Source organism: Leuciscus leuciscus, assembly GCF_965113295.1.
Source record: "Leuciscus leuciscus genome assembly, chromosome: 25".
NCBI classification, from domain to species: domain Eukaryota; kingdom Metazoa; phylum Chordata; class Actinopteri; order Cypriniformes; family Leuciscidae; genus Leuciscus; species Leuciscus leuciscus.
In genome coordinates, this window is record NC_138724.1 from 22,356,549 (window position 1) to 22,382,106 (window position 25,558).

Here is a 25,558-nt window from a genome sequence, read left to right on the forward strand (position 1 = left end):
AAACAAATTAGTTGTTCAAGTTGAGAGTGCATACGTTTTTATTATTTTACCCATTTTGATAATAATATTAGACATATTAACTTTTAGAGAGAGTTTTAATGACATTTTATTACATTTTATTATTATTTGTAAAACATAAGTTTAATAGTTCCATGGGTCTGCACATTTTTTAAACTTAGAACATTGGTATTTCTAAAAAAGTGCTGAATATATTTTTTTTTCATTGAATATGTTTCTTAAATTACATGTCTTTCATTAATAATGCATGGGAAATAGACGCACTTGTCAAGTTTAAAACAAAGTAAATATTTTCCAGATGATCTATTTTTTAAACAACACAGTTATTGCTCAAACTCAAGTAGTGTGTGATAGCAAAATCAAAATGACAAAATACTCAGGACACTAGAAGATTCTAAAAAACACAAACAAAACAACCACCATTCATGGACGAGAACTGAACAAAGACTACTGAAAACATACTCAATATATACTAACTCAAACCAATGAAAGAAACGAGAAACTGATGCGGTGCATAATCAAACAATAAACAACCATGGAAACAAATGTCAACAACAGAAACGGAACAGAAAATAAAGCAAAACCAAGCCGAATACTATGTTCTACTATGTTCCTGAAGCCGAATACTATGTTCGGAAGGGAAATTAAGCATTCTACTGAGCTCCTAAAGCAGGGGTGTCAAACTCAGTTCCTAGAGGGCCACAACCATGCAGAGTTTAGCTCCAACCCTAATTAAACACACCTGATCCAGCTAATCAAGGTCTTCAGGATTACTAGAAACTTCCAGGCAGGTGTTTTTGGAGCTGGTTGGAGCTAAACTCTGCAGGACAGTGGCCCTCCAGGAACTGAGTTTGACACCCCTGTCCTAAAGGGACATGGTGATGAAAAAAAATATGAGATGGGAGGAAAAATATATATTTCAGTGCTTTTTCATTCTCTCGCAATTATGTAGTTGGGTAATTATATTGGTTATAATTTCCGGGTATCAGGGAGCCAATATCAATATATGTGGGGTATTGAAATCACTTTTGAATGCACGCTCGTTTTCTACTTTCGCTTTACAAGTCATATGGACCACACATTTTACAAGATAAGATATTTGTCAGGATCTGTTGCGCACCAAATCCTCCGAAATTGTCCAGTCAGTCATCTCTATCCTTACTACCAAAAAATGATGCACCTCTTGATGGAAATAAATGTTGTTGTGGTGTTATTTCCAACAAGAGGTGCATCCATTTTTAGTCAAGTTCTTGTATTGACAATGCAAGAGTCGAGCACACTGTAAAGTTTCCTCCAGGTCATCCCAAAGTCTCTCAATGAATTTAAGGTCTGGACTCTTCTTCATGCTCCCTACAAACCATTCTTTCACAGTTTGAGCCTGATGAATCTTGACATTGTCATACTGGAATATGGCCATGATGAAAAGAAAATGAAAAGCTACACACTCCCATCAATTAGGGTTAGAAGAACTGTTGCCAAAGATATAACATGATACAAAGATAATAATCACTGCAATAATGATCCAATCAAAGACTCTTAAGGATTTTAATCCCTATTTAAATCCAACCAGTGAATACTTAAATTTCATTCATTCATTCATTCATTCATTCATTCATTCATTCATATTTCCCAAAGTCTATGCAGTGCGTTCCATGATTTAAGCCAGATTCACCTCTGCTTGAGGAAGAGGTAGCCAAGTCTACCAGTTCCCTGGTCCCGTCAGCGGCAGAGGTGTTCCCCGATGTTGTTTCTGGCGCTGCGCCTTTAAACGGTCACACATGCCAGTTTCAAGATACCATCTGTGCCTACCGCTCAGGATGTATCAGCTCGGAAACAGTTCAAGATGGCCCCTTCCTCCTCCAATGCGTGCTCGGACCTGCTGTTTTTTCCCTTCTGGCCTGTTGCCTCGGATGCAATAGTAAAGCATCTACTAAAAAACCAAGGTGGCCAGTTGGCAGGAAGTTAATGCCTCATGCCATCAGAGGTAGTATAGCCATTAAAATTCCTCTCATTCAGGGGGGTTCAGAACAGCACAATCTAACCAAGAACACCAATGAATATACAGCGGTGTTAATGAGAGAGGTTTGCATCTTCACTGAACATTCGTTGCTCAGCAAGAGATGTTGTTCTACCTAAACGCTCTCCACGGCGTGTCTGTAAACCAGCCCACTTATTTAATGACCTTAATCAGCTGTGAACCGAGCAGCTTTGAAAATCCTGCTTTTAATAGAGTGGGCGGACCGTAGGCCAGTAAATGGCTGCTTGCACAAGTAGACGTTTTGTTGTGACAGATCGTTTATCAAATTCCCATGATAAATTTGTCTTGCTGTGAGATAAATAAGCGATTATAGATAAAGGTGTAAAATAAAGGTGTAAATGTGGGTTTGTGTGATGAGGGTCATTGCTAGTATAGGATTGTGTATAAATGTGTGTATATGTAAGTTTAAATGAAATTATACTTTATATATAATTATATATGTATAAAAGAATAACTAAATAAAACTTTTGGGACAAGATGACAGGACTTCCTTTCAAGAACAGGCTCTTAGACAAAAATCTTCACGCTGTCTAGAGTCAGGGCAACCTCTTCACTTTGTTTGATGTTGGCAACAGAAAGAGTCCCACATGTCGGCATCAGATGTGAAAGCTGCAGGCATGACCATCTTGCGTAGTTCCTCTACACCCCGTTTACTCATGTCAGCCGCTGTTTCATTACTGAGCCCGACTGGATGCTTGGTCCCGGACCAATGCTGCGAATTACATGTGGTGTGGGCTTTGCCATTCTGACACATCATGCTGAGGACTCATGTTACATGCAGTCAATCAAGGGTGTGAGGATGAAGGGAGGTCATGGAAGTGACAGTCTCCTCCAGTTGGAGTTGTTATGTTGCAGTAGTTCGAGCCACCTGCCTGGGTGACATATGCCACATAAAACCCAGTCTCACAGGAACACACATGTGAATGGATCCTCAGGCCAAACTTTCAACCTTCCTGATACAGCTTAATGAATAATCCTGCCTTCAAACATACATAAAATTAACCCAAATGAAAAATAAACTGCATGATAGATAGATGGATGGATGGATAGATAGATGGACAGATAGAATAGTACTAGTATGTCTCACATTCATGTCTCACTCTGTGGCGCAGCATCAGCCCAAAAAATCCCAGAATACTCACCTAAATACTAACTTATTGATTTGAGAAGATAAAAAAGCATCAGCAAAATGAGGAAACACACTTAAAAACTATTAAACTATTTATTGTTGCTTGTGTAGTGCCCTTTTGATAGGCGGTGACAGAAGAAGGTGGAACACAGAGTTGTAATCTGCAGTTATTGTGCATGAAAAAGGACTCTTATGGACTATTCTTACTCTGAATAATGCGGCTTGTTTAAGTAATTACCAACAATTGTGTTGCACTAGAATAGAACACAGCCTGTAAGTGGGGCCCTGTTGTGCCTTCTGTGGATTGGATCGTTCAATCAAGATTATACCACTTACACCAGCCTCGCATACACAGTCTGCGGCTGTCAGTAAGTGCCTGAGTGTTTGATTTTTCTGCTTTTGCTCTTTCTTCGAAAGAAGGATGTTGAGAAAGATCAAAAGGCAGACAGACAGGAGGTCAGATTGACAGAGTTCCTGAAAGTGCTTTAAAATAATCAATCAGCCCACATTTGCTTCACTTAGGTAAAAGCCATGATTTTAGACTGGGACGAACATGCTTACAGGATTTTTTCTCTCTTTGTTTCTGAAATTCAAAAGAATGTTTTGGGGCTTCCTTGACTATCGATGACTGATTTGCTCTGCACAGCAGCTGGAAGGTCACCTGAAACCTAGTGAGAATGTAGCAGAGTTCTGATTGGACGGTCAAATGGGTGCTGCCTATCTCCTGGACAAGTAGATGACATACTGTATTCCTTCCAGACTAATGTCACGGTCACTCTGTAACCTCACAGAGATGGTAATGGTCTGTATCTAAATGATAACTCAATCTATCCACCTTTATGTCCCTCTTTTTTCCGTCTTTCCATCCGTTTTTTTGTCTTTTCCACCATTTGTTCCCTTCTGTTCTTTATAAATCTTCGCAAAGCACACCTCTCTCACCTTTACCGTGAGAAATGGTTTCTGCTTCAGTCAACTCATTATTTTTCTGACTTTGGTGCATGTGCTGCAGTCCTTACATACGTTTGATTATGATTCTGCCAGGTTGCATCTTCCGTCAGATCTCTTATTAAGCAAGATTTTTTTTTTCAAGGACAGTTTCAATTGGTTTCCTTGTAACATCCATTGTATCTGCTGCTTTTAAAGGGATAGTTCAGACACAAATGAAAATATATTTTTGTTTTCAATTTCTGTATGTCTCGGTGGAGTTTTTGTCCACAAAGTGAAAGTCATCTGTGTTGTTTTGGACCCCTTTGACTTTTATTAAATGAACAAACTGGTAAACTATTCCTTTAAAGCAGTGGTTTCCAAAAAATGTTGTCTCATAGGCCCCCCTTGTCCAAAACAATATTCACTTTTTTAATATCAGAAGCGGAGAGCATTGCTATTAAATCAACCACAATTCTTTTTATGATTAAAACGGTAATCAACATTCATGCCACAAATGCTGTTGATTAAACATAACATGAAATATTCCTTTAATGTTTCAGTTCTCCTGTCTGTATAAACAGGAAGTACCAATTAATAGCTAATTATACTCTACCTTCGCCTGCCTACATGACCTGCTTTGCACTTTACAAATTATACCGCAATTATATATTGAATCAGGATGCGTTGGGTGAAATTGCATTTACATCACGTTTTTGCCTGTGCTATACTAACATTAGCCATATCGTTACTCACAATACTGATTGACAGGGCACACGTGTAACCTCTCTCAGTTACTAACGTTTCCTGTATTTATCAGGAAATGCCCCGAGGCAGAGCCACTCCAGCTAGGCGGCCGTGATTTGCATCCTTGTTTATTAAGGCCTGCGATTCAAGAGTGTTGTGGTTCGGCATGGCTGCCCTCACTGCCCCTGTTTGCCGCAAGCCTGTCAGTCACCTGAGGAGTGTGATACCGCCGTGTTGTTCCCCGCAACTGACTCATATCCCTTCTCTGTCATCTCATTAAGTCCTAATTAAATGCATCTCATCTCCTGCCACTCTGATTGCGGCGGCCCGTGCCATGGAAACAGGGATTTAAAAACAAAAACAAAAAAGACGGTGGCTTTGAATGAGAAAGAAGCATGTTTGTTTACTTTGTTCGCTTGGATACCATTCTTTGATTGGTTCCCTGTGAATGTTGATTGTGGGCATTCAGCCTCAGACTTCACCCTGCAGTTTAGTATCTCACAAATTCTCGAACGCTCCATCAATCTTTTTATCTGATACCTTCAGAAGGAGCCAATAACGTCAAGTGTGCTCCTGAGAGACACTGGGCCCCATCGTCCTACAATACCTTTCGGGTCTGCTAGCAGAGATAGCGTGGCACCGGAGGAGAAGGAAGCAATGGAGACGTGTTATTCTACCAGCTTCCAGCCCAAAACAGCTGTGGTAGTGGATGGCTCCACTGGTCTCGCATTGGACACATTGGAAGACTGTATTTCCCCTGACCCAAATGTCCATTGTCTGGGGCATTGCCAGGCCAGACAGCTCATTGTTTTGAGAGATATGAGCGAGTGGGAGCCAGGCTGTACGTGACTGTGCTTCACTTAAGCTTATGTTGCTCAAAAGACCATTTCACTACCAAAACAAATGTGCAGACACACAAATTTGGAAGAGAAGAATAGAGATCTGAATGGGTGTTACGCTGAAGCCCAAATCTGGCCTGTAAACAAGACCCGGTGATCCAACCGGACTTACATTTTTGCTTTGATTCACTAACAGTAGATTAAACCATCGAGATTCACCCAATCAATTTTCTAAATGCATATTATTGATCTTGTGAATAATTCATCCATGCATGTGTTTTTTTGACATCATACTGTAATTCTTAATTAAAACTCGATCTTCCGGGGAATCAACAAACTTCTCTCTTGTGATGCACTGTATGTTGCACTGTATTTCATCTGCATAAACCCCATCCCTTTAATACAATCGACTGGAAACAACACTTTTTTCCCCCAGATAATCCATTTCACTCGTATATACATCACAATATGAATGAAAATGTCTGTCACTACTTTGTTACATTGAGACTTTAAGGTTAAATTAGAACTTATTTGTGTGTTTTTTCATTGATTCAAAATCTGAAGTGGTACTAAAATTATTTCATTTGGTGTTGTATTTCTACCAGTGTTCATTTCAACTGTAAAGTTGGATTGTTTTTTTGAGTTTATCAAAAATGTAGGTAAATGTTTTTTCAAAGAGACCAGGCTGAAAAAAAATGCTACCATATATATTTTTTTAAAAGTCAGTAGTCTGTATGTCATAGCCTGGAATTTCATGACCTTCTACTTGCTATTGCTAGTTGTTTGTAGGTGGTAATGGTGGATACATTTGAGTATTTGATTAGACAAAAAATGTGCATTACGCCCCTGCATCCAGGATGAGTCAGCAATATATTTGGTCCATTTTCACAGACTAGAAAACTGCTATTTTAGTGTTTTTCTTTTCTTTGGCATGTAGGAATACACTTAAATATGGATGGCTATAGCTATAGAATGTCAGTAAAAAGTTTGGAAACATATTTAACTAACTAACTTTTGAGCATAAGCCAGATCAAAGTGTTTTTAATCTCTAAATATATTCAGTCAAGCCAGTTCAAACCTTTGTATATGAAGTCCATGACTACAAGCCACAAAGCTTACATTTTATAAGTGCAAGTAAATAATGGCAATATTTTACATTTTGGCTGAACTATCCCTTTAAACTGTGTATTTTTGTGTCTAGCCTCTCTGCACAAACAATTGTTGCTGCTGGTGATTTATTTACCGTAATCCTCGTTTTTCCAGATCAGTGTTTTTATATATAATGTTCTGAGCTGCCAACTGTTCCCAACAGACCAAGAGAGAAGGGCAAGAGAAACAGGGTGCTGCTGGCATTTTACCAGCTGCTTATTGTCAATTTCTTCCTTGGTTTCTCTTCTGACATGTGCACACACACACACACACACACACACACACACACACACACACACACACACACACACACACACACACACACACACACACACACACACACACACACACACACACACACACACACACACACACACACACACACACACACACACACACACACACACACACACACACACACACACACACACACACACGAATTCCTGTTAGCCTGTGGCTAAGTGCTATCTTATTCATACTAACTGTTCATTATGAGAACATCCTTGTGGGTCTGTGTGTGTGATACGTCCACACATTCATTTTCACCACAGTGCTCATATTCTGTCGGGTTATGTCTCCTGTGAGCAACTGTTTTCCTTTTTTTTTTCTGTAGCACCAATTATCCCGTAATTATACATTTCATATGTCAAAAACACCATAGTAAACCATAACCCACTGTTTCACAGTTCTGAACACTGACAACACTAATTGATGCCCCTAGCCCAGGACCCAAAGGAGAATTCCCAATCTCACACTCCTTGCGCTAGAAACGCACTGAATGGATTATTCCTGAAAAGTCATAAATCTTTCACTGTGAAGTGCGAATCTGAGACAAGCACTGGTCAGAGATCATTAAAAAGACACTTAGCGCACAGACCCGAGGCCCACTGCTCGGCACGAGTGTATATAGTTTTCTGTTTTCGTTCTTCTGTCCGCTATACTGTGACAGCTATAGGTGTTGTATCATAGGCCATCTCTGGGGCGCTAATACATATTTGGACTGATTAATTGCTCCCTACTGAGTGGAGAAGAAGATTTGTCTTTCGTGTCCCTCTGTCTACTGTCCTTCTCCTCAGTCCTTGAAGGCCAAGGTAAGGACAGTGGTGTCACAAGCACCTTCAGGCCTCTGCGGCATTGTGGGAAGGGATTTGCGATGTATCATGGATGTGACTGCAGTGCAGCGGTAATGACCTAAGGTGGTTGGCTAGCCGTCTCATGAGAATAGCCCACATGATGTGGGTTCTATATAAAACCTGTTTCCATTGTAGTGTGCTCTATGTAACGGCTAATATTATTGACCAATTATTCGGCTTCGATATGAACTGATGAATCTCTCCTTTTTGAGTTTGACTTATTATTAGCATAATACCATGGCCATTTGTGTAGCTACAACATTCCTTTGGTTCCTGTATGTTATTGAAAAGTGGTCTTAAAGGAGAATTTCATAAGAGTACAGTAGACATTTTTTAATACCCCTATTATTATTTCTCGGATATAACCTTTCATGTCGTGTGTAATATAGTAGCTGTTTGTGAATGTAAAAGGTCTGCAAATTTCAAAGATCAAAGTGCACGGCAAATGGAGTTGTTGTCTCCTAAAAGAAATTCCGGTCTTACATCTTGGACGAACCTATGTACGTTTTCAACAAATTTGCATAATGTTTGTACACCTGTCTTCATTGGCTGAACATCGTCTTCTTTGACCAGCCCTCAAACACTGTAGTCGTAGCCGAGGCCTGGGAGAGTTTTGTTTGTGTTGTCGACATCGAGAAGACACTTTTTTTTTTTTTTTTGTGCTGCAAAAGCAAGTTCACTTTACATGCATGTTTAGGAAGACCGAATTCTTTATCAAACCATTTCAGATACTGTGAGAATAGGGGTGATGCTGCAGTGTATATAATGAGAAAGCATTTTTTTTATATTTTTGATATCTGTATGCAGAGAAATCTGTTATTTCAAAACTCTAAATCCCCAAAGAGTGTTTCGCTATGCATGTATCCCCATTTAACTGTATGTAGGCTATTTATTTATTTATCTTTTAATTTATTTTTATTGCCGAGGTTTAACTCTGGGTGAATTAGCATTTAAAGCAGGCTTACAGTATCTGGGACAGTGCAAAAAGCCATGAATAACTGACAGCTGTTGAAAGCAGACAAGCGTAGAGGATGAGGCAGCCGTAGAAACGAGTCTGAACAAAGCAAACGGAGCGATACATTGCTGACAGAGGGGATTCGAATATCCATGTGTGGGAAGGAAGGCCAGCCTTGCCTTGGAAAAGTAACTCTGACCTTGAAGATGCATTTGATGAATGTGTATTGGTCGAATAGTCACAGAGAAGCTGGTGAAATATTCATATGGATTTATTTTTGATGGGACTCTTTGGTGTACAGTAGGTGTGGGTTTTGCTTGTGCATTTCTGCAGCTCATTTCCATGCAACTAAGTCGTATATGAAGCCAAATGCCGGTTATCCTTCAAAACCGGACCTCTGACTGCACAAAATACGGAAAATACACCGTAGAGCTGCAATATCTGCCTTTTATGATCTTCAAGGTTTATTTGAGGTCGCAAAAGGCATCACGGTCCCCCAAGAACTCCACAGCGGCAATTACTGTCTTGCAGGTGTCAAATATAAAATATGTTTTCTCATCAGAGCTGCCAGTCCGTTCTGGTGCCTGTCTGGCGTCCGCGGTGTCCCACAGATAACACTGTCCTCCTGAGGGAGTGACACCTGTTGTCTGTTGTTTACAGGTAGAAAGCCTTTCCCATGGTCCGCTGGCTGGCTGAGGGAAGCTCGGGGCCTGCCCCTGGCCCTCGGCTACCCCTTCATGCATAGTTACCTTACCCGGGACTGCAGGCTATGTATCTAATTGTTGTTTTATGACCGTTTAGCCCTTGCCTTCCCCGTAACTTCTTCGGTGTGTATTATTGATGAGACGCTGCCATCCCAGAGCAGCTCACCAAATGCTTTCGGGCATTGAGAGCACAGCTCTCTGTCACGTCATTGTGAGGCTCATGCGTCTCCAAATGTGTAAATGCCAAAACCACAGCGTGGCCGGTCACGGACAACACGGTTGTCGTGAATATGGAGGCTAATTAGACACAGCTGTGCCGCAGCGATATGCGTATGGAAAACGAGGTAAAATAATATGGCTTTTTTTGCTGCTCTCCATTGTGTCTGCTCCCTTTTCCAGCTTCACAAAGATGCTCTCATTTAATTGAGGTGTTAATCAGAGATTTGGAATTTAATTACTGAGGTTTGTGCAGTGGGGACATACATACTTTTATTTCTTTATTTTCTGACTCCATTTGGTCACAGGATTTCTAAGAAATAGGAAATTAATCATTTATCAAGTATAAATACGATGTTAGAGGCAGAACTGAGCAGTAGCATAATAAAGGAATTGTAGTATAGCTAATTGTTAAGTAGTACAAATTTATCCTAGTCTGGGCTGGTGCTTTTTTTATTAACTTGGGTAAAAGGGTTGAAGGTTAAGTATGACTAAGTTTAAGAGTGGCTTGGAGTGGCTTGGAGTAGCTTTGCACTTACTACAGCATTACATTTTCTCTGACTGCAATTAAGCAAGATAAGTGTCTGTTACACACACACACACACACACACACACACACACACACACACACACACACACACACACACACACACACACACACACACACACACACACACACACACACACACACACACACACACACACACACACACACACACACACACACACACACACACACACACACACACACACACCAGGTTTACATGTTTTATGGGGACTTTCCATTAACATAATGATTTTTATACTGTACAAACTATGTTCTATCCCCAACCCCTAAACCTACCCATCACAGAAAACTTGCTGCATTTTTACATTTTCAAAAAACTTAATTGCGTATGATTTATGGGCTGTTTTCATGGGGACCAAAAATTGTGATATACTGATAACAATGTTTAATTTTAGTGGCATATTGAAATTTTACTGTATATTCCCCCTCAAAAATAAATAGGTTTTGCAATTTGGTATTGACTATTTTAAAAGTCAATTAAATAATTAGAAGTTAACTTCTTCATTTTTTTATCTTTTTTTTTTAAGATGATAGCATAAATTTCTGTATCATGGGTATGTTTTTTCCTTTATTATACATTTTTGTTTTCAGATTACAGCTGACTATTTTCATGTGTTTTATATGTAGCAAGATACTTTAGCCTTGTACTGTAGCTTCTCTAAAGTCTAGCCTTCAGCTTAGCTTATTTTGTGGGTGCAGGGTGACCTGCAGCCATGTCACCCTGTAGCCCAAGACTGGTTGCCCACTGAAGCTAAGCAGGGCGGAGCCTGGTTAGTACCTGGATGGGAGACCTCCTGAGAAAAACAGGTTGCTGCTGGCAGAGGTGTTAGTGAGGCCAGCAGGGGGTGCTCACCCTGTGGTCTGTGTGGGTCCTAACGCCCCAGTATAGTGACGGGGACACTATACTGTCAAAGAGCACCGTCCTTCGGATGAGACGTAAAACCGAGGTCCTGACTCTCTGTGGTCATTAAAAATCCCAGGATGTCTTTCGAAAGAGTAGGGGTGTAACCCCGGCATCCTGGCCAAATTTGCCCAGTGGCCTCTGTCCATCATGGCCTCCTAATCATCCTCATATACTGATTGGCTTCATCACTGTCTCCTCTCCACCAGCAAGCTGGTGTGTGGTGGGCGTTCTGGCGCAATATGGCTGCCGTCGCATCATCCAAGTGGATGCTGCACATTGGTGGTGGTTGAGGAGATTCCCCCTTCTATGTAAAGCGCTTTGAGTGCTGAGAAAAGCGCTATATAAATGTAATGAATTATTATTAATTATTATTATTATTATTTACTTTACAGTAGTTGGTAGCTTAGCATCTTAGCTATTTTTTAGTAGCTTGCCCTTAATAATACATTATTGAATAAGAAGAAGAAGAAGAATTAGCCCAGCTCATTTTTCTGTATAGAATTTGATAGCTTAGCATTTAGTTTTTGGTTTTTGGTTTTTTTAGTAGCTTGCCTTAGAATGGTTGTAAACCATGTCCGTTTATCATAGGAATTAATTTGCTGCTATCACGGTAAATATCACCCGTTAAGTTGACTTTCCGAAAGTACTCTCAGAAATATTGTCTATTTCTGTCTGTAATAATGATCTCAGCTTTTGTATTGAGGTTGCACGTCACGTTTGATGTGTGATTTGATTATTTATTTCTTTATTGCCTCTTCTCCAAATCCAATTTTAGCTGACATTTCTTCTGACTGTAACGAAGTATGACCTTTGAAAAGGACACTTCCTGCGCACGGACGGCGGTTTGGGCAGCTTTGCTACGCAGCAGACGGGGTGAAGGCCCGATTCCGCTTTCATGTGTTTGCGCTGCTTGACGGGAAGGCCTATATTTTGAAGCTGTCTGTGCTTCTGTTGACGTTTTTATCGTCATCACCATCTCCGAGGCTGACCGTCACACACCCTGAGAACAGCAGAAGCGAGTGCACAGAGGCGAGTGCAAATGTCTGGTTAGGAGCTAATGAAGCTTTCAGAGGGACTCAATAATTCCTCTTTCTCTATGCTAATGCGGGTGAATGATCTGTCTCAATAAGGCCCTTAACCCTCCTTCCCACGTCCCACATGTGCCTGACTCTGAATGGATGACACGGTAATGACATCATTCGTATGCAAGGGCACACATCGAGACCCCTCCGCCTTAACACGCGCATCAAGCACATGTAGGCCTGCTAACGGACGTGTAAACATATACGCGCACAGCCATTATCCGGCTAACAGGAAGTGTTTAAAGGCACTCCTGTTCTCATTCACCACTCGCGCATACCACGTTCTTCTCTGAAAGTCATTACCGTAATTGATAGTCTGCGACAATATGAAAAGGTTTGTTTGGGAGCTAAACTCCCTCAAGGGAGTAAGACGGTTCACACACAACTTTGTGGCGTGTGTGATTATTTTCCGTTCTTTAAAAATCTACTTTTGTATTCTCCTTGAATTACAATTTATGAGAATAAAATCATGAACACAGAGGTGAGTTATTCTGCTTATGAATAAGTGTAATTATCCATGAATAGTATCCCAAATAAAGCCTGGAAATATTATTATTTTTTTTTATTGTTAGTGAAAGTAGGTGCATAACCCTCAAACTGAATATTACACAAGGTTTTTAGTCATTAGTCATATTTTTGGTGTTGTATATAAAAAAATGAAATACTACAGGCCTACTGGTTAAAAAAAAATCTGATTTGAGTTCATTTAATTATAATAATTAAAGAAAGAAATAATACATTATATATTTATTTATTTACTCTTTTATCAGCCAAAACGCATGTTTGTTTGTAGTTATTGATAGACTTGCATTTTTTTATAAATTAAAAGGGAAACAACTTTTTTTTGATATTTTTGAACACAACTTTGCTAAAATGTTGACTGGCTGATTTTGACTATTGTTGGTAACAATGCAATTTGTGTAAAAACTGAAACATTTTATGAGATTATTTACTTTCTTGATTATTTACTGTCTTTCTGCCATTCTTTATCATTCGTTATATATATTATATGAATATTTCTAAGGATTTTTGGCATATTTAGTATTGGCGATATTAGTGAAACAGTCTTAACTTCAAAATCGTAACTTTTATGCCTGTAATGTTGTCTCTCTCTCTCTCTCTCTCTCTCTCTCTCGCTCTCACCCCTCGACGTTTCCTGTCTTAAAAAACATTAAAATCTCTTGGAGCTCTGTTAGTAAGTCAAACTGACTAACTGCTTCGTCAATATGCAATATTCAGAATCTTCTGTTTGTTATGATCTAATTCCCTTAGCTGTTGAAGTCCTTGAAAGTAATTTTTCCATTGAAGATTTGTTATTGCGTGAGGGTCTAGAAGGAATCAAGCCTTGATGGACAGCACTCCGGGTTATTTAGTTGTCCTGATCCCCCAGACCCCTTTCCTTTAAAGCCCACTGTCCAGATGAACTCTTCTGTGTGCTGAGAATAATAATGTCCTCGCCAAAATCCGGAGCCCTTGTGTGTCCCTGTGGAGGCCACCTTAATAATCTCATTATCAGTTTAATGAGGTGATTAGAATGCCGAGGGCAAGCGGAGCAGGAGTGGGCGCATTACCGAGAAACTTTCGTTTGAGGAACCGAAGGTTATTTTGTTTGTCAATTTGTACATTTTTATCAGTCTTTTTTTTGTTTTTTACCCGTCACCTTCTCCAGTCTACGGTGGGTGTCAGGACGCTTTCCTTGACTGGTTAGCTGGTTCCCTGCCTCCCATCCTGCGACACAGGAAATGGGAAGAAAATAAAGTGTGAGGATTCACAGGCTGAAGTTGCTATGGCAACAAGTCAGAGCAGCAAGCACATTTTTATTTTATTTATTTATTTTTTGCTGCTGGAGATTCCTTAAGCACCACACTAGGGGCCGGCTAAGCAGATTCAGATTAGGCACATTAGCATGTTGAAGCGACTTCGTCTTGAAAATATCTAACAAGTGGGAGTTTTCGTTTCACTTGGTTCCTTTCAAGAGCTCTCCAGGAAGCACACCTTGTTTTCAGTGGCACTTACAACTTTCTTCCATGATGTGCCAAAGGGGCCCTTTAAGGTTTTTTTTTCTGTCATGACTTTTAGCTGCAAAAATATGCATGCTGGGGTTGCTAAACAAAGTTGATATATTTGAAGAACCATTAACACACATGTTAGCTGCAGGATAAAATTAATTAAATTTAGAATATCTTTATTCCTAGCTAATATCATTTCTTTATTCTAGGCCAAATGCACTACTTAATAGACAGCTGCTGTTTAGTACTTGGCTATAGTCTAATCTCATTTTAAAAGGCATTTTGGTAAACCTTTGGTAAAAACATTCTTCTGCTAATAACTCTGACATCATAATCATGAGATTCAATAAATGCTCATTAACATTTGAACATTGTATTATGTATTATTCTCTCTCACACACACAGGCACATTCAAAAGTTTGTGGTTGGTAGAATTATTATAAAAATTTTTTGGAAGCAATCTCAGTAAAAGTAAAACAGTAATATTATGAAATATAATGAAAGAACAGCTGTTATCTGAAATGGCTCGACTTCCATTGTTCTATGAACAGTTGTCCTAGTTAGCTGTAATGATCTTTTGTTTTGCTGTCAGTAGATGCTGAAAGAAAATGCAGGTGAAGGGACGGGTCAGGGACGGGTAGCCTGCGCGCTCCGGTCCCCTGGGCAGCACTGGGGCGAAAGGATGGATATGGGTGCATTGATTATCTGTCAACTGCTCCTGATAGGATCTGAGCGGGCCAGTGTTGGGGGTATTAAGTGATCTGAAGTATTCAATAAATATTGATAATGAAGGCCTGTTAGTGAGGCTCCAGGGTTTTTGTTTCAGCCCCGGGAGAGGCATTGCTTGCTGCCGTCCCACAATGCGTTGTGTAGTTGTGCGTGTAAGTATGCAAGAGGAAAGATTAGAGCTGAACTGATGTTTTCTTTCAGTTTAAAGGGATGTTCACCCAAAATATGCGAATGAATAGGTGCTGTTCGGTTGACTCGTGGAAAGCCACACAACAATTGTGACAGTAATCCAAACGACCCCAGATAATGATAGGTGTGTCTAAGAAAAATACTAATATTTTACCTTTTTACCTGGGTCGAGTAGGACCGGTTACATTTGGTGCCGTGACCTGGATGGGGTATTTAGCGTCCTTGTCAGCGCGCCCGCTTGGAGCGGGTCGAGTAGGACCGGTTAGTATACATAATACCTTTAATTTCCGTGCCTTCCTACTGTATTAGTTACTGGACTTGACACGAATATCATTTAAGCCCTGTTTACACCTGGTGTTAAGATGCGTTTTGGTTGTTCGGATCACAAGCAGACGAGGGAGACACACCCATTTACCCCTGGTGTTTTAATCTGTCTCTTTTAAATGAATGAATGAATGAGGCATTTATATAGCGCTTTCATATGTAATACCAAAGCGCTTTACAGTCATATCAGGGGATATGACTTTTGTCCACTTTCAACCACTTCTGTCCTGATTTCTTCGAGGGGAGGAGTTATGGGCGGGTAAATGTATGTTTTTTTTAGTTTTTTTTAGATCTTTCGATCTAATGGACAAATAAGCTTGCACAATTTACATATGAACGCAGCTGGAGACGACGAAAAAACACATGAAGAGCAGTAGCTTTGGTTTCTGCTTTGACCGGCTCAAAACCATGCCGAGTGTGTGTGAGAGAAAATCAAGAATGGTGAGATAACATTGTGCTTGGTACGTTTTTCGTCTTCAAACCAACCACTACGAAAGCAGTCCGGTCTAATGCTTTTTCGACTACCTCTGGAAGTGGTCGAAAGTGGACAAGCTCAATACGTTTTAGACCCCGTTTACACCTGTATTTAGCGTCATCCACTTGTGATCCGATTGACCAAAACGCATCTTAATACCAGGTGTAAACAAGGTTCTTAGAGACCCTCCCTTCTGTTTTTGAGTAATGCTTTTATCTTGGCCTCCCACATCTGAAAGCTCTGTTCTGAAAACATGGCTTATTTGCTTCACAGTCATTTCGCATTGTATTGAGTTTAGTGGCTTTTAAGGCTCCAGGCCTCCTCCTCGATTTAATTTGTTGTCTTCAAAATGACCAAGTCTCCGTTTATTGAATTGCCAGGCTGCAAGGTACCGTACTGTTGCACTTATTCTCTTAACTTTGGGCTGGTCGCCGCACTGCCGTTGTTTGGCTTCCCTGTGTTTCCTTTATCACCTTATCACAAATAATCAGTGTTAAATCATTAAACTCTCTCTCTCTGTTTTCTCTCCCCTGCAGAAACTTGTCCGGGAACCCTCTGACAACTCTCTCATGGCAACTCTTTCAGAATCTCCAACTTTTCGAGCTGTAAGTTAAATGTGTTTTTTCTTTCTTTCTTTATTCTCTCAAGCCTCTATTGATTTTAGCTGTGGTTCACACTGGCGTACAGACACCCTGCATGGTTGAATTTCATACCTAACACTATAAGCAACCAAGGATGCACCATGATGCGTTTGTTGTGACACATTGAATGTTCTTTAATCAGGTCGTAAAAGCACATTAAGCCACTTTCGCTCTGCAGTATATTTGACTTTCAGAATGGGAGGAAAACCTTTTATAATGAGCTAATTATTGTTGCTTATCAGCGTTTTGGCTTTGTGAGGTTGTCTGTTGGTTTCAAAGTTGCACGTCATCTCAGTGTACATGTACACTGTGACACCTCATTGATCGAGCAGATTGCGATCCGATTGGGAATGCACAATACATTTTACACGAATTATGCAAATGATTGGATGTGTATGTACTGTATATGTGTGTGTGTGTGTGTGTGTGTATATATATATATATATATATATATATGAAGAGTTCAGATGCAAAAGCCTCTAAGTGCCATCTGAAATTTTCTTCTAAAATGATCATTTTTATGAAGCTCGTTTATTTAAGTTCAGTAATTTCACTTAAATGGCAATTAATAGGTAATTTTCATTGCCATTTAAGTGAAATTACTGAACTTAAATATACGAGCTTCATAAAAATGATCATTTTAGAAGAAAATTTCAGATGGCACTTAGAGGCGTTTGCATCTGAACTCTTCATATATTGCTATATCCTCTATATTATGATCATTATAAAAGTTTTGGTTTAGCAGTTTTAACGTGTTTACCTGTTTATTTGCCTATTATGTGAAATCAGTGTTAGAAAGTCGTTGGGCCTTTGTCTCAGGATTATGGCAAATCAAGTAAATCAATTTCATAATTATAGCGGAGGTGTCATCTCAGTCCTGTCCAACAAGCAAACACTAATCAGCTGAGTGCATAGGGCTTTATCCATACAGGCATCTGCGTCTGTGTGTATTCGTGTGCGCATGACTAAATGTGATATTTTAAGCCAGGGAAGCAGGACAGCTCCTCTGAGGTGGCCCATCTTCTCTGCAGGGTTAGCACGTCCTTTGGAGATCCTCCAAGGAGAGGAGTACTTTTGGATTTCCTTTGAGATATCGAACATGTGTTGTCCTTAGAAAAAGGAAAGTGCTAACAAAAGCATGTGAGCATTTCCTCTATCTTGGTGGGTAACCATCCTAATTTAGCTACGGATTCAAGAGACAGCCTTCTAGTTAGCATGTTTAGCTTGGCCCTTTAGGTCTAGTGGCGTTTCCAGTGAACCTTAGGTTAAATATGTTCTTGTTTGTCATTTAAATGTGCAGTTAACATCATATAATGGCATTTAGCTTCTTGGTTCATTCAAATTCTGCTGGACAGAAGCAAATGACAAATTTCCTAGCATTCACAGCTGTGCTTTGGGCAAGTCATGTGATTAGACTGAGGGTAAATTAGACTGAGGGTAAATTAATTTTGTGTGACATAACGCAGGTCATATGGGTAATACCAGAGCCATGAAGCGATAATGATTGTGAGACACCCTCTCCAAAAGGACAACACAACCATTTTACATATGTGTACTACTGTTACGTAATACTAGCATGGATGCCATCTGCAAGTCTCTTGATGTTTTAATAATTTCTCGTTGGTTTTGAGTGGACTAATCCCTCTGTTAAAAATATCCCTACAAGCATCAGAGTGAATTTTGACATATTCGGAAAGCTGTCTATTGTATCTAGTATTTAGTATTTTCTAGCTTGAAGAATATTTAAATCTTATTTATCTATTTGTTATATATATATATATATATATATATATATATATATATATATATATATATATAAAAATAATTTCTTAAATATTCATTATTATTTACATTTTTCAGCTCTTCTAAACGTATTTTCATTTATTTCTGTAATTGGTGGAGAGGGTCTTCAGATTTATAGTCTGTGTAATTCTTCCCTAGGAGTTTGGCGAATATCAGTGATTTAAAAAAATGAATTTGAAATCACAACAACTTGTTGCTTAAACGGATACATAGTTGATTGATTAGCAATTTCTGAGCTCATGGTCAGCTTTTCTTGAAAGGTTTATAGGTTATCTTTAAAAATCAATTGTCTTTATGGAGAAAATGAATGAGATTTTGACTTCTGGAACCCGAGCAAAGTGCCATGAAATGAAGTCATATTTTTTATGGCCAAGTACTGAGCAAACCATCTCCCTTTAAATGAAGTAGAACCTACCATAAATGTCCAGGATGAGAACACGGGTACACCCCCAACACACACGTGCAACCCCTGTGATGATACAATTTTACTTGATTTCTGATGCACTTCGAGTGCTTCTATTATCAGCCTGTGACAGACAGTTGGTCGTCATGGAGCTGCTCCACTTGGGGACACATCTGTTGATTAAAAACGGATAAGCTGAAAGACGGTTCCTGTCCTTCAACCAGCATGGAGCCGAAATCATCATTCTTTAAAAGCGGACACTGTTTTCTGCTATTTTTGTGCTTGTTTTAGTTGTACTTGATCTTTGTCACATAATACAAAATGGGAATTGGATTAAATAAAAAATATATACTTTTTACTTATGTTAAAAAAAAATCTGTTTTCCAACATTATAATCATGTAATTTTATCATATTTTCAAATATTTTATTGTGTATATTATTTTGTATAATGCCATGTAACAACTTAATATACATGCATCATTTTTATTTTTAGCACATTACATATTTTAAATAACAAATAGTGTAATTGGACACTGGCTGATTTCACTGAAGCTTAAAAATCCCTATACTCCATAGGGAAATTGATTTTTAACGATAACTTATAAACCTTTAAAGACAGCCCTACTGTGAGCTACAAGGTTGTTAATCGATGGTATTGGCTTCTGCTGAAGCCATCAGCTTGCATTATTTCAACTTATTTTTAAAGTAATTGTGTTTAACAGCAGAATTCCTGGTGGAAAAACTACATTACCAACGATGCTGCAGAGAAAATTCCACCAATCAGAGAGTAAAAAAAAAAAGCAACGCACACCAAAAAAGCTGTTAAACTTCGCCCACTCCCATGAAGCACTGCAAATGACATAATCTAGTCAATCTCTCTACGCTCTCAAAATACTTATGTTGGTACATACTGTAGGCATATTGTGCAATGAACTTAAAATATATTGTTTTTATATAATCAACATTTGTAAATGAGTAGTTTTATATTTCGCCATCATTTGATGGAAAGAGCTACAATCCCAGGAAGTACACAGTCTTGTACTTTTTTTATTTGTATTTTTTTTTAATACTGTGTTTTGAAATACTTTTTTGCCTCAAATCAAACTTTATAATGTTATGATTCACCTCGAAGCTGATTGGCTGGGTTCATGGCTTATAACTCTTTAAAGGTGAACTATGCAGGTTTTTTTTTTACCTTAACTGAACAGCTTCGGAGTCACTGGAATGGTTATATGACTGTTTTCGGGTGGAATGGTGGTCTTCTCGCACCCCCTAGCTCCTTTGAGCAGAAAAAACATCCTTGCAACTTTAGGTCGGCGGGCCGCCGGCCTCAGCGTCAGGAAGTATCGCGTGATATCCGATCTCGTGATGTAACTAATTGCTTTACGGCACTGTACACATACACTATCTAAACATTTATATGCTAGCCTTCTGTGTATCATACATACCTCAGTGGATATGGCTCCATGCGTTCGCCGGCTTCTTTGAAAACAAATGCAGATGACAGGAGGGAGAAGATGGGAGGGGGGCAAGTCGCCAACGAGTTTTGACGACAGTGTTGTCAAATATCTATTCCAAAGCTGTAGGGGGAGCTCTATAGAGAAACCCGCGAGAAAACAGCGAAGAAATTGCCAAAACTGCATAGCGCTGCTTTAACAAAAAAAAAAAAAAAAACTATCCCAATGGGTAAATTAATGGAAAAAAACACTTCTGGAACCAGCGTCACGGAAAAAGGGGGTGGGCACTGTAGCACGCTATATCAAGGATGGGAAGCTAATCCTTAAATACCATTTTGTCCTCTAAAATGTCCTGTTCTTTAAGCAATGAGTATGTCTGCCAGTGTGATTTCAACCATGGTTTTGGTATATGAAGCACATTCAGTGCTACTAAGCAGTCAGCACTACATGTTCAAAGGCCTGTATGACTAGCATAATTGTTTAAGCACATTACTGCTTTACTTGTATATGCACTCTTGGAAGACTCTGATGCACCTGCCACAGTGCTGCCAAAATGAGACGCAGGCTGTGGGAATCACACATAATGTCTGCAGTCAGTGCCAGCACTGTCACTCTATAAGAACTGATGCGAACAACTGTAAAAACGTCTTAGCGCGAATGTGAGTGTTTGTCCACACCCACGCTCAAGTGTGCTCACACATGTAATTGCTGTCAGTTTTTCTTCTTGACGGCCGGGAGGTGATAGGGGCGTAGTGTGTGTGGCTCAGGACCGAGTGTATAATCACTCTGTAGTGGAACGACCCATGCAGAAAAGCCAGCCTACACTGAAACGTATTTATCACTGCAGTAGCATGTAGGAAATGTGCCAATTACCCATACCTTTTATGGAAACACATGCCACAAGAATGCAAGGTCTGAATTGTCAATTAATTTGGTCCTTAATTGGTATATTATGAAATTCATTTTTGTTTTTTAATCAATTGTGTGTAGTTGCCAAGGTGTTGCTAGGGTGTTTTGAGTGGTTGTCAAGTGTGTACTTGCTAGTCCAAGTCAAAAGAGCCCCATCAAGTCTCCCAATCTTGTCTATAGATCCCTCCTAGCCTGTCGACGTCTATGTAGTAGTTTTTTTGTGTGTGTTTAATCATACGATAAACACAAATTGTGTGATCAGAAATAGTACACCTCTAAATGCAACTAAGGGTAAGTTTACATGATGACAACGATATGCTAAAAATGGAAAAGTTCTTCCTTTCCAGTTGTCAAAATAAAAACGAATGTAAATGAAAACGATTAAAAACGCTGTATAATACTGCCAGGCCAGTAGTTGGCGATGTCACTTTATAAAGAAACACTACACGTCTATTCACCTTATTCCGCCCCGCCCACTTTTAATACTTCGCGCTTCCGCATTTTGTCATCCGATTTCCGCTAAACTGACACGGCACATCCGGTAGCTAGTTCAGTAGTTAGAAGATTGTTTATAGTTAGCCAAAACTTTATCAAAATGACAAATAACGTTAATACCGTAAATGTTTAAAATTGGGAGCACGGAGAAAACTTCGTACGACGATCAGTTGGTCTCACATTGTCTCATCCATCATCATTGTTAACGTGGCCAGAGGTAACGTTAACCTATGGGAATATTTAACTATGTCCTGTCAGAAGGAGTTGATGGAGCAGCAATTAAACATTTTTTGTAAATAAGAAGGAATGAGAATAAGGATAGGAGATTAGGTAGGCTAATTGGTTAAATATGAATGATTAAATAAGTTGTATAAAATCAGTTGTAAGAAGTGTTTGATGTTTTCAGGAAGCTAGAGACACCTTCTGCTGACCTTCATGTAGATACATTTCACCATTTACATTTTATAAGTAATAAACCAAGATGGTATTCATTTGCAAACTTGACGTGACTTATTTCTTCTAACTAGAAGACTTAATTCATCACCCTCATGTTGTTCCAACCCCGTAAGACCTTCGTTCATCTTCGGAACACAAATTGAGAAAAAAATAAATGGAGGAGTGAGACAGCTCTCAGTTTAATCAAAAATATCTTAATTTGTGTTCCGAAAATGAACAAAGGTCTTACGGGGTTGGAACAACATGATGGTGAGTAATTACTGACAGAATTTTCATTTTTGGGTGAACTAACCCTTTAAGACGCAGCTTCATCAGAGTCATCAGGAGCTGACCCCAAGTGTGTAGCTGAAAGCTGTTGGTGTGTGAATTGGTAAGGTGCTCGGCAACTGAATGGAAGGCATCCAATGTCGACCCTGTGTAGAGCTGACAAAGGTGGTCTTTCTCAGCAGAGAAATGGCACTGGCTCAACGCATTGTGTTCCCATTTCAGATGTGGGTGGCTTCAGGTTGAGTTGAGATTTTGGAGCTTAGTTGTGGTCAGAGACAGATGGATCCTCCCATTGTGTTTTTGCATCACAGGTCTGGGGCATGTGGTTGTGATCATCCTCACAGTTGTCCACTGCAACACTGATGCTCATCGATGCATCTATGGAAATAATATAACCATAAACATTTTTACATTAGTACTTAAAATAGATCATGAGAATTAATTTATGATGGCACTCATACTTAGAACAGTGTGAAAAGGAGAGATACATTAAAAACGAGACAGTATACACACAATCTCCTAACTCTACGTAGGTCAATATCAATATCTGAATGAGAGATGTAACTAGCTGGCCTCCTTACAGGAATAATGTGAGCTATTGTAAGACTGTAATGTACCATAATATATTGTACTATCGTGAATATTCATTCATTCTTTATTTCAGACCCTTAGGTCCATCACAAAGTAAACGAAATATAAGAAATGACATATAGGTTGCCAATGGTAATCATGCAAGGTTCGTTGTATTTTGTGAACTTGCTAATCTTAAATGTATTCATAGAACGGACTTCATCTAACGTTAGGCTAACAAGCACATAGATAGGTAAGTTAGAAAACAACAGTTAGGTAAGTTAGCTTAAGTTACCTGAATCTGACAACCTGTTCAGCACCCGTCGGGACTTCTTTACCAGAACATCGTAGCCGAGCCTTTACTCTGGGTAAGGGTGTTCGTTCGTCAGTCTGCTCCCCGTCCATAAAATGGTATGAACACACATAAGAGCGCTTGGGTGAGCACTTCAAGTTTAGCGCCTTCCGCCACTGCCTCAGGTGCTCCTCCTCGTCTTGAGGTGGTGGTGGGTGTAAATCGTAAAGTACACCACAACATTCCGATCGCTTTAGCCTACATTGTGTTCGTAACACCGTTGGTTAAATTGTTCTATCCTCTTAATCCAATTGTTATGGCAGCCCCTAACTGAGCATATAATACTTTACATATTTTACCGTTACAACTATAGAATTACGCTAGAAACTAGCGTAGGTCCTTTCAGCCGGAAGTTGAAGCCCCGCTCAGCCGGAAGTAAGATGACAAAATGAGCGTAATGGCGTCGCCCTTGTTGTCATGGAAAATAAGGTGAATAGACTGAACACGTAATATGCATGCATATGATGTCACCGTTTTCACACGTTTTTAATTTTCAAAAACTTGCACGTTGAATTTTTTTTCCCAAAAGTTTGCCTTTTCAGACCGCCAAAACGCTGTGGTTGTGCAAATGAACGACCAAATCGCATACAAAGTGTACAGTTTTAGTTAAAAACGGTGTCGTTTAATATATTGTTTGCTAACTGCATGATTTGTACATTTCTAAAATGCATAACTTAGACACAGTCACCCCTGATAGCAGAACACTCTAAATTGTAATTGTCATGCATTTTCTGTAAAGCTGCTTTGAAACAATATATATATTGTGTAAAGCGCTATACAAATAAATGTGAATTGAACTGTATCGTGTAAACGACCCCTAAAACTTTTCTCCTTTAAAAGTTTTACTTGAACCATCTAAACCAAAAGATTCACTAGAACGAATCAGACCGGCAAATTACAAAATAAACATTATGAAATTAAAACATTACTACTTCTATTAGATATTACTAGAAAATGAGAGGATTGGCGAAAGATTTTGATGTCTTTTTTATGATCCCTGAAATTTCATCTTAGAAAACAAAATTGTGGCAAAAATTGCATTTTACGTATACTCTATGTAATTTACATTTTCATTCTCCTCGGGCACTAGCTGTCCCAAAAAGGATGAAGAGAAACAGTAAGGACTGCAGTAATCAAGACAGATATAGAGTGAGATGGAGAAAACTGCATTCAGCAGGAAAATTGTGGCCTGAAATCAGATATCTCACGCAGACTATATTGTACAGAGTGAATGACCATAATTAGTCTGTTTTGTACAATAACACAGCAGAGGACACTGGAGTAGCCTCATCTGAGGTGCAGATGTAGGCCAAGTGTCTCATTTATGTTTATTTGCTGCAAATCCATTTATCGTAAATAAGCTTGGAGAGGAACAGCAGGAAGGGCTGTAGTTTTTCCGTTTTCTCAGTTATCTATTTTCTGACATCTTTGCCTTTTTTTTTTTACAGCAGAACAGAAGAGATTGAGGCCTTTCGACTGTAACAGGGATGTCATTGTTGGATTGAACATTTCTCTGACAGAATATACCTTAACCTCTCACTCCCATCCCCCCTTATTTTTTTTGTTATTTTACAATCTCAAGGCAAGCGTGAAGTATGCCTGGATGTTTGTCAGCTTGCCCTTGAGGTGATCTTGATTTTAAAGATGTCCGCTGATCCTTCACGACAAGTCCTTGATATCTCTCGCATTGTCAGAATTTTATTGACATGGAGAGTCATTGTTGGGCAAATCAAAGCAGAAAGTATCTCATGCAGTCACGTGGCTGGAGCTTGACACATTACAGACTCAGATCAAAACGATAAGCGGGTCTAACAGGAGGGATTTTCTTATCATAGTTCATATAGACCTCTGTATGCACACTGTATGTCATTTTATATATTTTTCTCATATAGATAAACTTCTCAACTGGTTGGTTTCTGCTCAGAAATGGGTTACAGCAGGTTTGATCCGACACAGTCATGGGCAACTGGGTTAAAACGATGCTAAATGCTATGTGAAATTAACCAGATAGCAATATAACAAGAGAGGAATAAACACTTTATATGTTTTATTGTTTTTATATATATATACAC

General features: G+C 39.3%; 1 protein-coding gene across 1 annotated transcript in view; it reads left to right on the forward strand.

Annotated features, from left to right (window-relative positions):
- The window catches only part of ntrk3a (neurotrophic tyrosine kinase, receptor, type 3a), a 210,557-nt gene that overhangs the window by 56,786 nt on the left and 128,213 nt on the right, over nucleotides 1-25,558 (forward strand). The window contains exon 4 of the mRNA XM_082160244.1: nucleotides 16,669-16,737. Within this exon, the coding sequence (XP_082016370.1) occupies nucleotides 16,669-16,737 (69 nt within the window). The remainder of the gene's footprint in view (nucleotides 1-16,668; nucleotides 16,738-25,558) is intronic.